This window comes from Microtus oregoni, unplaced genomic scaffold (assembly GCF_018167655.1).
Source record: "Microtus oregoni isolate MIOR12 unplaced genomic scaffold, Mior012 000065F_ref0000479, whole genome shotgun sequence".
In the NCBI taxonomy this organism is placed as follows: Eukaryota; Metazoa; Chordata; class Mammalia; order Rodentia; family Cricetidae; genus Microtus; species Microtus oregoni.
This window is the reverse complement of record NW_024543875.1, coordinates 5,395,801-5,408,989: the sequence shown is the minus strand read 5'-3', so window position 1 is coordinate 5,408,989 and position 13,189 is coordinate 5,395,801. Positions and strand designations below refer to the sequence as shown.

General features: G+C 48.5%; 1 protein-coding gene across 4 annotated transcripts in view; it reads left to right on the top strand.

Moving 5' to 3' along the window:
- Positions 1-12,714, top strand: part of Znf516 (zinc finger protein 516) — an 88,695-nt gene extending 75,981 nt beyond the window's left edge. For all 4 annotated transcript variants that reach the window (XM_041640837.1, XM_041640838.1, XM_041640835.1 and 1 more), the window contains exons 4-6: positions 1,323-1,427; positions 2,542-2,609; positions 8,719-12,714. In XM_041640837.1, coding sequence (XP_041496771.1) covers positions 1,323-1,427; positions 2,542-2,609; positions 8,719-8,778 — 233 coding nt within the window. In that variant the 3' untranslated portion in view covers positions 8,779-12,714. The remainder of the gene's footprint in view (positions 1-1,322; positions 1,428-2,541; positions 2,610-8,718) is intronic.
- Positions 12,715-13,189: the final 475 nt, after the last annotated feature.

Here is a 13,189-nt window from a genome sequence, read left to right as displayed (position 1 = left end):
GAAGTGTGACCTAAGTCTGCAGAACCCAGGGATCTGATTGGATGGCTGAGCTCTGTGGGCACCGGGATCCTCTGTGCCCTGAAGTGCCTGGTTCTGTCGTGAGGTGAGGTGCGGGTCACACACATTCCCCTGCAGGCGGCCTTGTCACCATGTGGGTTGCTTTTCCATTGTCTGGCTTGGTGAGGTCTGATGGCTTTGCTTTCTTCCCTGGACCCGTTGCCCAGGTCATATGTTAGAGAGAGGCCACATAACTATGAGACCTGTGGTTTTTCCCATGGGGTCACCCTCATTTTCCACCGTGAGTGTTAGCTGTGTGCATTCATCAGCGACTTCTCATTAGTTCTTAGCCGTCTTTGTGTCTCGAGGAAGTCTACAGGAGATGAAGTGCCGTAGTCTCAGGGTCTCACGGTGCAGACTCGTTTCCTTCATTTGCTCAGTAAGGAATGGGATGCAGTTGTAGCCAGTTCTTACCGGTTGATTATGGAGACTTAGGGGACAGTCCTGGAGTTAGGTGTCCTCCTACAATCTTTCTGCTTGCCTTGATGGTCACCTTTTGGATGTTAGGGACATCAGCATCCAGGTAAACGAGACATTTAAAGGACTCGTGGTACAGGAGCAACTTCCAGCTCCTGTTCAGTTGAGTGACTGGGGAAGGACACACAGTGGAGGAAGGCTCTTTGCAGCAGGCTGTACAGGAAGTGGGAGAAGGAACCAAGGTGGGGGAGTCCCTCTCCTGGCAAAGTCACATGATGCCCCTGGCTCTGAGGGAAGGCCGGAACTCAGGCTCTGGGTATATAGGTGCTTGTTGCTCTCCTGCCTTGCTGAAGGCACAGCCTACACTGGGGGCTACCGTCTGCTGCTTGCTGCCAGTCAAGAGCTCCAGAGGCAGACAGGTGGGGATCATAGCTGGGGTGGCTGCTGATGGTGGACCCCGTTCCTAATCACTTCCCGTCACCCCCAGGCTCTGTCTCTGCCACACTGAAGTCACGTTTGTTTATTACCCTGCTTGAGAGAGCCAGGTGACATCTGGGTGGCATGTATCCAGCTGCTTGGAGCCACGTGCCCACCACACAGTCTGGCAGTGCCACCCTGTCCCCTGTCCTGCTCCTGGAGCGTATGCTTAATTCCCTGTAATTTATGCATTCTTGTAGCCCTGTGTGTGCCCGGCTTGTCAGCCAAGCCAAGCCAAGGCTGACAGTTGTCACCAGGGCCCAGAGGTGGCTTCTCACATTGATATGTCACATAGACTAATGGTGTCTCCCTCTCTCCCTCCCCTCTCTCTTTCCTCTTCTCATCCCCATGTTATGCCACATCATGTACAGGGACGCAGCGGACACAGGCCCGCCAGGGAGACTTTGTCTGTGTGGAGTGTGGCAAGACTTTCCACCAGCCCAGCCAACTCAGGGCTCACCTTCGGGCACACACAGGTAACAACCCTGTGCCGTGTGACTGGCCAGTGTATGCATGTTTGTACGCGGGGTGGGGGGACAGGGGATATGTTCTAGTTTCATTTTGGTGTCATGACAAATGCCATAACCAAAAATGACTCAGAGAGGCAAGGGTTTATTTGGCGTGTCCTTCCAGGTCACAATCTGTCTCCGAGGGAAGTCAGGGCAAGAGGTCAAAGCAGGAACCATGAAGGAATGTTCCTTGCTGGCATGCCTTCTGGCTCACTTACAGCCTTGTGCTTAGTTCACTTTCTTATACAACCCAAGACCACTGTCTGTGCGTAGTGCTGCCCACAGGTCCCCCTGCCCCAGGCATTTCCTCAGTGAGATTCTTTCCTCCAGGTAATTCTAGGTTAACTTGACTAAGCAGCACAGAGACGTTTCTAGGAGCCTTTCACTGCCACAGTGGACACATTTAAGGTTTCAGCTTTGCCAGAGCTGTAACTGGGCCATTCACCTCTCAATTGCTCTTATTGGCCTGTTCACTCACTATGGGGCATGGTCGTATGAGATGACAATGAGTTACCACGTCACCATCATCAGGGGCAGCAGCCAGGGCACGATTCTTCCAGCCCAAAACTTGGTGACTTCCATCCCGATGGGTAGAGCTGGTCTGTGAATATGTTCAGACCCCCTTGGTTGATCAGTGGCGTCCTGAAGTGCCTCCAGCCCTCTGTGTAACTCGGGCCTGAGACCTGCGTGGCCTCCCTGTGTGTCACCGCAGAGCAGCAGTCTTAGGGAGATGGGCACACTGTCTAGCCGTGGGACGGACACACACACACACACACACGAGCTCAGGGGCATGGGCCAGGTGGCCAGCAGAGCAGAAAACAGGTCCCTTTACTACGCACTGATAATTTATGCAGCTAGTGGCTGCTTTCCCCAGAGTGGATTCTGAATTAGGAAGGGTAGTGGCCCCAGGCTTCCATTATTGAGGTTTCTCACCGTGTTATGGGAAATTGGTGTTTTCCAGCTGCAGGCCAGGCGCTGATGTCTTCCTGTGAAAATGCTTCCTCCTTAACGGCCTCTTTGATTTGTACTCAGGAATCTCACCAGCGCTCTGCTAACAAACCGGTTTTTTTTGTTTCCACAGTGGTGTTTGAGTGTGATGGTCCACGAGGTTCTGAAATTCACACAGCCTCCACGGATGCCCCCAAACAAGTACGTCCTATGATGCATGTCTGGGTGTCGGTGTGTCTGCAGAGACTTGGGGTATAAGGCACCTGTGTATAGTGTGTGCTGTGGAATAATTGCGTGTCATTGGAGCCCACCCACCCAGGACTGTCTGGGGGTGAACAGAGCGGGAGGCCACATAGCTGCCAGCTGCTGCAGATCTGCCCATGATGGCCGCTGCTAAGGGGAGGGAGTTGGCGGTGACCAAGACGTTGGAAACTCTTAGTCTGGGTCTGAGCTTGTCTCCTTTAAGAGCACTTCTTTTGAGTAAGAGATGCCCATCAAAGATGCTGGCCTGGTGTTTCACGACTGTGTGAACACCTGGTGGAGCAAGGCCCCTGTGCATTGGCACACCTGTGTACCTGTCCTTGCACACCTCTTCTGTGGGAGCGTGACTGTCTCACACACGCCATTTGATGTGCAGGGGATGTGGCAAAGCTCCGTGTCATGCTTGGTTCATATGGGTCTGAAGGGTGTCCGTGCTCAAGGTTGCTTTTCTGTTACTCTGGGCTGACGGCGTGTGGTGTAGTTAGCTGTTCCCACTCGCCACCCCTCCCACTCTCTAGTCTCCTCGCATTGCTTTGGTTATCAGGTATTCTAGGAGCCCTCATACCTGCGGAGACTCTCCCCTTTGCCCAAGGTCTGCCTGGAGGATTGGACTCAGGTCTGTGTGCCTGGCCCTAACATGTCCCATGCCCTGTGATGACAGGATGAAGGCCTCCACTGTAGTCCCGCTATAACGAGACCTTGGGGCACTTTTGAGCATTGTTTTAGTTCATTTCAGTAAAACCTGTGCTCTAAAAATATAAAGTCCTTCCTTTGTGATAGTGAGACAGTTTATGGAATAAATGGAACCTCTCCTGAATACTGACTAGAAAGATTTCCCAGCATAGGGCCTGCTCCCGAATCAGGTTAGTGCTGTTCGCTCTGACAGAACTAACGGCCGCTTGCTACAGAAGGACCGTTGTGTGGAATGCATGGGATGTAGTGACAGGAAGGTTATATGGACAGGATTACATTTGGGCATCACGGCCAGAATGAATCCTAGGTTTTCCTGCTCACAGGCCACCTCAAGACCACCAAGACTCACTCCTGCTAAGTGTATCTGATGGGGAGGGATGCACTAGCAGATCTGCCAAGGACCAGCGAGTTTCTTAGAACTGGGGAGCCTGCTTGCTGTGACTCATCCTTCCCTAGTTTGTTCCCAGGCTTTCGTCACATGGAAACAAGAACGTGGTGGCTGAAGTCGCTAAGGTTTTAGGCTGGCAGAGAAGCATGCTGATGTCTCCTCTCTGTCTCTAAACTCTTGCTGTCACTTTAGACTGATCGCCACCGTCCTTACGGTCAAGCTCATGATCACCCGGGACTGACATCTTGCTAGTGTGGAACCAGCCCTGGGGTGCACATTTGCTTTGCTATGAGGCCTCAGCAAGTCGGCTCTCATTTGTCTGGAAGGATAGAAGTAGCTCAGGCCCTTGTGTTGAACTCCAGCTTGGCTCACCCTTCTTCTCCAGTAGCTAGTTGGTTTAATTCCATGTTTAAGGTCTTGGGCTCCATTGGCCCCTTTGCCCTCCCTTACCTTGAAAAGTAACTTTTGTTAATTTATCATAGAATGTTCTGGGTCTTTATGGAAATTCCATCTTTTGCTAACAGATTTTGGAACTGTAAGACTTTTAAAGAAATTTGTTGTCAGAAAACACATCTGCCATAGGTTGGGGCATAAGCTGTGCTCTTCCTTCTTCCTGACTCTCATAGTTTAGTCTTGATAGGATACACTAATTTAGAACTAGTTTATCTCATCATTAATGCCAGAAATTAATGCCGTGTTATGACTATCAATGTCCTTCCCTAACATTAGCTAATTAATATTCAAATTGGCCGTTAGAGGCTCTGGGCTTTTGTAGATTGTACAACACTATTTATGCTAAAATCATTTCAGGTAATACTCAAAAGTTGATGAGGTTTAACATATGTACATAAAAGATGCCAAATTACCCAATTGAGGCAATATTTGAAAATTAAGTTTTATAATAATTTCCCTTATTGACAAATATATTGACAGCTCCCATGTGCCAGGCCCTGTGTGGGTTGGGGAGATGAAGTCTGTGGGTAAGGCTGGTGGGTGGTTTATAAGAGGGAGTAGGAATGGTGTCTACCAGAGCAGAAGCTAGGTATCTGGGAACTCCTGCTGGGGCAGAGGACTTGAGCCCACCATGGGGGAAGAATCAAGGAGGAAGAACATGAAGAACAGTGTGAAAATCAGCTGGCTGGAGGAGGGCTTGGTGACACGGGAGGCAGAAGTGTGGATGCTGTCTGGAGAAATCAGAACATCTGGTCACCATGCGACGTTGCCATTCAGAAGGAAGCAGAGGGGTGACATCCAGATTTCAGCTCTGAGTCTGGACGTGGGGACAGCCAGGAAGATGAACCCTTGGAGGCAGTGAGTGGATCCCAGTGAGAGACTGTGTAACCTGGTTGGCATAGGCATGGAGGAGAAGGGGTCTGAGAGACGTTAGAGAGTAGTCAGGTAGGATGTAGGTTGTGGATGAGGAAAGACGGGGATCTGAGCCAGGCTGGAGTCCTGTCCTATTCCTAGGCCTGGGTAGGGGAGTGGGGTGAACCCATTTCCAGAATAATTCATGTTGTTTAAGAAGACTTTTAGCAGTACTGGAAGGAATACTCAGTGAGCAGGTAGGTTGGAGAAGAAGATGATCTTGGCAGCAATCTTCATGTTTAATGGCTATCTACATTCAGTTTATTCAAGCTCAGCTCATTCGACTCCGAGATATGAATAATTAAATTATTAGGTACAGTTTGGAGAGGGTTCTCACCTCAATGGGGGTAATTCCCGGTCCTGTGCAACGGTGACACAATGGTCCCCAGGAGATGCCCTGCTCCTGGCATGGAGGCCATGCACTGCAGTGTTGTGTGATATTTTGATGTGTTCTGACAAATAAAGCTTGCTTGGAGTCAGAGGGCAGAGTTAGCCACTAGCTAACCAAATTTAACCGCAGAGATTTTGGAAGACCGTGGACAGAGAGAGGAAGTAGTAAGGCACAGGGATGGGGGTGTGGGGGATAAGGAGTGGGGTGGGCTGGGGATCTTGCTCTGTTTGGAGGAAGGAATGGAGCAGGTAGTGAGAACTGCTGGCTTTTCTGCTTCCCTTATCTTTCAGGCTCTTACCTCAATGTCTGACTCCTGAATTTTTATTGCTAAAGAATAATTAGAGTAACACTTCATCTGATGGCTAATGTGGGGCACCATATGTAATTCCTGTCCCAACTGCCTTTTCCCAAATTACTACATAGAGGCTTATATTACTTATAAGTCAGCCAATAGCACAGGCTTATTACTAGCTAACTCTTACATTTAAATTGACCCATTTCTATTAGTCTGTGTGGTTCATGGTGTCTTCCTAGGCAACTGGCTAGCATTTCTGTGACTCCATCCTTCTTCCCCCTAGCATTTTCAGTCTGGCTTTCCCATCTGGCCTTGTTCTGCCTTGCTCTAGGCCAATCAGCTTTATTATTAACCAATGAGAGTGCTGCATATTCACAGCATGCAGAAAGATTATTCCTCGTACTGTGCGGGAGCCTCTGTTGGCAGATGCCCTAGTGATTAGCTGTCTAGGAAAACTCCTGCAGTGTGAGTGCACACAGGACCTAGAATGCATCACTTGTGTCTCTCCAGTGTGCACAGGCCCCTTCCTGCAGCAGACCTTCAGTAGTAGCTTATGCTAGGGACCAGCCTGGGGCTTCTGGTCTTCACTTCACCCAGCCTTTGTAGGGGTGCTGATGGACTTGAGAGACCAGTCACTGCTTCTTTATAAAAGGGAGAGTCCCGGAGAACCGCTGGTTTGAGTCGTCTTGACAGTGTGGAGTTTCCCAGCAGCTCTTCTTGCGAGTTGGGGCATCAAGGTTTTTGCATTGACAGCCACAGAACAACTGTCATGGCTAATACTGTCAACTTGCAGGGTCTAGACCCCTGTGGGAGACCCTCCTCTGGGTATGTCTATGAGGGAGTTTCTAGGTTAGGCTGTCTATGATGGGAGGACAGCAGTATGTGTGGGGAGCACTGTCCCATGGGCTGGGATGCTGGGCTGAGCACAGGTTTTTCTTCCGTTGAAGTGATTGGTTTAACCCTGTTGTCTCTCGGCCTTTTTTATACATGAACTTGGAGCAGGGGAGCTAATTTTCTGCTGTGCCTGAGGGTAATCTTTTTTCCTGTACATGTCCTATGTAGGCCTGTCCTAGAGCACAGAGCCCAGGGCCTTCAGAAAGCCACGTCACCAGTTCACAGGTCTCTAACAGGAAGTAAGAGGCTCGAGGCTGTACCTTGGAAGTTACGGGAGAGTTTACAGAAGGCAGCTCTGGCCATGTGACCTGTTGTCTGACCTGCTTGCTACCTCTCAATTATTGTAAAAAACAAAATTAAAACAGAAACTTAAGAAATGATGAAGGGTCTTGGCCTTGAGTTAAGGAACTATTTCCTCCTCAGTGGAAGGGCATTCAGGTGCAGCCTCCTGATTGGAGGGCAGGCCCTCATAGCCCATTCAGGTGCAACCTCCTGATTGGAGGGCAGGCCCTCATAGCCCACTGTCCGTCTTTGTTTGATGTGCACCATCACAGGGTGGACAGTATTCCAAGGATGATGTATCATGTCCATGTTTAGGTTCTGGTATTCCTTAGTATCTGTCCTTAGGGAAAAAACAAATACTTTTGAAAATTATATGCTAAAGTGTGGGTGTTCTTGATCCGTGGTAAAGACTGTCTAATATTTCAGAGAAACTGTTTTGATCATGATTTTATTGTTCAACAACTCAGAGTTAAATTAGTAGCTGGGGAGAGGCTTCGTGGGTAAATTGCTTGCTGCCTAGCCTGAGGACTTGAGTCATGCATGAAGTTTGGAAGGGCTCCTGCACACTGTCCCTGACCTCCACGCATGCACTGCAGTGTTCATGACCTGAGTCATGCGTGAAGTTTGGAAGGGCTCCTGCACACTGTCCCTGACCTCCACGCATGCACTGCAGTGTGCATGACCTGAGTCACGCATGAAGTTTGGAAGGGCTCCTGCACACTGTCCCTGACCTCCACGCATGCACTGCAGTGTGCATGCCTGTGTGCACACACTGTGACTATATACATGGAGTAAGATATTTTTAAAAGGAGTTACAATAACTTTTGAAGCCAACCCAATCCTCCACCCAACTCCCCAGAGTTTCTCTATAATGTGAAATAGAGAATCTTGATTTGTTTGGATTTATTGTCAGAATTTAAAGACTGTGATTAATAGGTTTTTCTTTATTATTCTAAATGTTAGTTTAAAATAGTTAAGCTGGAAAAATAATTCCATTAATCAAACTAACAAGAAATGTAAAAAAAGAAAAGAAAAAAAGGAAAGGCAGCCCATGCTGCCTCTCTGTCGTCCTGTGCAGGAGGAGCTGGTGGCCTTGTCCCTCAGACATTCTCCGATTCTCTGATTCCCTTTCTGGTTTCTGCTGTGTCTTGGCCAGCAGACATTCTGTGTGAGACCCGCTGTTAGAACCTTGAAACTAAAGCCCCAGGGCACCCAGCTCACTGGGCAGCACTGTCCAGGCTCACACCTGCCTCCCACCTGTCTCTGCATTTGACTTACAGCCTAGCTCTTCTGCTTCTCCTGTGGGACCTGTTTGTGCAACCAAGGGAAGTGCTATCGGGTTCCCACAGATGGATGTGGGCTTTTCTTTTGCTGGCATATGGCTCCATGTTTCCCTGGAAGCTCTGGTGTTCACCTGAGAATGTGCTCCATGCCATAGACGTGTGCTTTTCAAACCTCCATTCCTCTGCTTGGAGCCAGGTCTGCCATTGCTGTCTGCTCCCCGAAGCCCCTGATGCTAACTCTGGGGACGATTTCCTAGTGGAGGACAACAAGGTGAAAGCACAGTATTCATGCTGGTGTACAATGAGCTGCCCCTAACACCAGAGGCCTTGGTTGCCTCTGCCACTCTGCTTGTGAAGGGCACCCTGTGTTTCTGGGTCTTGCTAAGAAAATTCATAGGATACACGCTCTTGGGACTGGAAGACAACTGAGCTTGCCTGCTGCTTTCTTTCTTTTGCAGGGGAGAGACCATACTAGCCCAGGGACTGTGCCAGCAGGGCCCCTCCGAAAGGGGACCTAGAGACACACCTCCAGCGCTTGGCCCCGTGATGGTGTTGACCGCGACCTCACGGGTGATTGGAAGGCTCCCAGCAGTGACCATGGCCACCTTGGAGAAGAAGAGCCAGGGTCTCCTGACCAGATAACCTTAGACCTGGGAGCTACTATGCTAGAGCAGACCGAGGGAGATGCCTCCCTTTGGTCACAATTAGGGACAGCGAAGATGCTATGCCTAGAATTCCGTGTAGCTCTTTCACACACACGTATGTGCTCATAACCATGGCCTGTGTCTCCTCATGGTAAGCAGTGGTACTGGCAGGCACAGTGGGAGCTCAAGGCATCGGTATTACTCAAAGACAAGCATGAGACACTGGAAAAAAGATACTGAGTGTGTTTTGGATGGAGGGACAAGCCAAGCGCGGTAGGAGGGTGCTCCAGTGCTTGCGGTCAGGACTTGGGGCGCGGAGGCTGTGGAGGGTCCGCACTGCCGCCTCTCCCTGCCTCAGTGGGTATCAGTAGCAGGTAAGACGGAGGGTATGGTGGTCAGGAGCTGTAAGGCTTGGTGGTGCTCACGCTTGGTAAGGCAGGGCGATGACAGACAGAGCCTCACACCTCACAGTCTGGAGGTCTGGCCATGACCCCCTCTGAGCCGCTCACGCCCCCTCCTGCTCTGTGTTTTCACCACTTGGGCCGCGCCTGGCCCAGGAAGCACGGCAGCGGTGGGAACACATGTAAACCTATTTTGCAAAGAGAGTTAGTTGAACACTAAGAGCAGGCGTCTTTGTTTATTCTCAGGACCTTTTTGTAACAGGGCTACATTCTGCAAACTGCTCACAGGAGAAGACTACATGTCTTAACAGATGAAGCCACTGAATCCTCCCAGTTTGGGCCTGTTTTAGTGATGGCAGAAAAATCCTTGAGCAGAATGGGGGCCCTAAATCATTAGGGTGCTAATGCTCTGGAACCTTCTGCTCCCCTCCCCATCCTGACCTCTCCCCCACACCACCCCAGCATATAGATGTCTCTCCCCCTTGGGCCTGGTGACCACCATCAGACGAGTGACTTTGTTCACAGGTTGGTGGGAGGGCAGCAGGCCTGAGGGCGAGGACGGCTTTATATACCTCTTCCTTAGTCACGCAAGTTGACGCTTCTGCGGTGGGGTGAAGGCCCTAGCAGAGGCCCTGAGCCCACGCAGCGTGTGCGTTCGGAACTGTACTCCGCAGGTAGCAGCGTTTCCTTTCCCCGTTGCTATGACACTGTGTGTGATGGCGATCCTTCTGCAAGTTCCAGATGTTTGCACATATGATTTTATGCATTATCGAAAGTTACTGCTGCCTTGAATGAAAACGTTCTGTGAAATTTTTTGCAAAAGCTTTACTAGTTTTTTTTTATTGTGAAATTTTGTAAAGGCAGGAAATGGATTAAGACGAGCATGCTAAATATATTTTTCAAAAAAAGCAATAATTTTACATGTACAGAAATTATCCTAACCTTTAATATACTGGTGAGAGCGACAGTTTACTTAACACAGTAGTGGATCAGTGCAGTTTTTGTAGGAAATGGGCTTCTGATACAAAGACTTGTTCAAACACACATGTATACATGAACCCTGGCGTGTGGTTTCTCTGTTCTAATGATCTGTTGGATTATTATTATTATATTATTATTATTGTTATTGTTATTGTTAGCTAATGTTTGATTCTGGATTCTACTTGTTACTGTTTTAATTACTTGACCGTTCAGGTGACTGCGACACTTGCAAGCAATGCAATGTTAACTGGCTAGCAGATACATATATGCATATATATGTATATATATAATTATTTTTTTTACTTATTTTTTCCTGATCCTCCTACACCAGGTATGTATGAGAAAGGCTTGCCACGTTTGGGAATGTTGCTGGTTCTGAGACGTTACCTTGAACAGGTCGTAGAGACACATTCCTCTCTCCGCCTGAGGCAGCAGAGTACCTTCCTGTTGATTTGTGTTTGCTCATTCTGATAGCTTCCCCCCCATCGTTTCTGCATTCTCTGCCTTTTTGTTTTCTTGGCTGAACGTGAAGGTGGCAGTTAGGATGTGTGGGGCTGTGATTCGGCCCCTTCTCTTTCTGTGCTTTAGTTATTAAAAGTTCTCTACACAAAGGGACACAAAGGTGTTGTCTGCGTTTTTACTGTGTCCGAAGCTACACCTGGCATCGAGAGCTGGAAGGGTCTGTCTTCCAGTGGACCTCCTTCCCAGTTGGGTTGGGGAAAGACGGGTGCATGGGGTCCCTGCAGCTCAGTGTCTGTCCGAGAAGCAGCCAGGAGAACAGCCAATCCCGGGAAGGCCTGGTTCTCAAAGCACAGAGATAGTTTTCATCCCCGCCCCCTCCTGACCCAGCTCACACTCTCTCTGGGACCAGCTCTGTGCTGGCCTGGGTGTATGGCCTCTTTGTCTCGCTGGCCATCAGTATTGGACTGGTTTGTTAATTCATTCATGTTCAGCTCAACCATAGTATTTAATATGATTCGTGTTTTCTTATTTATTTAGCCAATCTGTTTTGATTTGCTCCCCCTGCGATAATTTCCACATTTCTGACTGTTACAGAGTTCCTACTACCTCTATGAATCTGCTGTCTCCTTGTTTCCTAATGGGATTTTTACAGTGTTGCGTCTAATGTACCTTAGACAATAAAGGGTTTGATTGTCTACACTGCAGCTGCTCTGTGTGTCTGCCCTGCCCTTCCACCCTGCGCTGTCCCCATTCCTGCCTTGCTCACTCCGCCTTGCTCAGTCCTCCCTTGGCCTCTTTGTCTCCCCTTTCTCTTACCTCTTCTCTCACACTTCTCCCTCCTTTCAAATGCAAATAACATACGGAGTTTCTCAAAACCTTCTAGGTGATTTAGTCTTTCTTAATTCAGAGAATGAAGATTTAAATTCACAAATAATTAATAAATAGTGGATTCTAGCTGTCCCCCTGCAGAGTTGCCCAGGGTGCTTGTCCACACTTCTGCTGCCTCTTGCGATTCTCTTCAGTCTTAGGAGGAGACAGTTCCGTCTTCCCGGCATAGTACAATTTTCCAGTCTAGTGGACTTTGCCTTTTTGGTTCTGACAAGTATTTGATATTTTAAGAAGTTTTCCCCAATATTTACTTATTTATTTTTTAAGTCCTGAAAGACACTGGTTTCTGAAAATTAGGTGCTCCAGGCAGCACAAGGTCACTCCATCAAAATAAGAGTGCCAGTGTCCCAGAAGGCTGCAGGGAAGCCTCTTCTGATTGGCTGCTGCGAGGCACCTGGGCAGGAGTCACAGGCCTTCCAGGTGCCCGTTCAGCCCAGCAGGTGGCCAGTTCTACCTCCGGCCACTCAAAGGCTGGCAACTGGTGATTGACTCACCACCTTGGAGCCAGGAGGATGGCCACTCTCTGGGCAGGTCATGCAGGTCACCTAGGGGGTGCCCTTCTCTAGGGAAGAAGTACTCCTTGGCCTTGTGAGAGACTTTGACCAACCTCTATAAGACAGGAGGACCCTTCCCTGCAGAACGTGGTTTGTTTTTTTTAAGGCTTACAAATCTAGCAATTTCTAATAGCAACTTATATTTGCTGAGAAAACAACAACAACAAACAAAGCCCTGCTGACAAGGCCTTCTAGGACACTGGTCATTGCTGCAGTGGCGGCGCCTGGGGACAATGTCTGCATGAGTGACCACCAAGCAAATGTTCCTCCTTCACCAACTTCACTAACTATTCTTTGAGGTGGTAAGACGCAGAAGACCATAGAGTTTGTATTTCTTTTTAAAAATACAGTTTATAATGCTATATTTTGTACTCTTTATATTAGAATTTGTAACTAGATGGATGTATTTAACTATTTCTGAGAAAAGATTCAATGTTACAGCTGTGTGATAAAAGATATTTAGATAAAACATATTCACTCTATTGGAATTTGAAATAAATAAAGACGTCTTGGAGCTGTAAGGTTTTTGCCCCTCCTTTAGAAGGTGGCTTCCATCATTCGACAGCCTTGTCTTGACCTGTGCTTATTTCTTTTTATTGGCTGAACATAAGCCCAAATGTTACTGTTCTTGATTTGTATAGTTTTACAACAAGCCATGGGACAATTCACCTAAAAAGATGCCAGATGGACCTCTCCCCTCCTCATCTTTTGTGGATTTCAGGATATGCCTTTTTTGCTTTGTTTTAAATGAAAAGCCTTTTTAAATTTTTTTAATTTTTTTTTTGCTATACACCTCTTCTGCTGCATGAACACTGCTTTAGTATTTGCAGCAAATTAGACAATCCCTTGGTGCAGCGGGAGTCATAGCGGAGTGTGGGGAAGGGCTCTGGGTGCTGCCAGTCATGGCTGGTCTCTGCCTCAGACTTCGGGCATTTGGCAGGCAGCCTAGGGCCTTTGGCCCTCTGATTAGGTAATAAAATGGAGTCTGCCCATCAGATG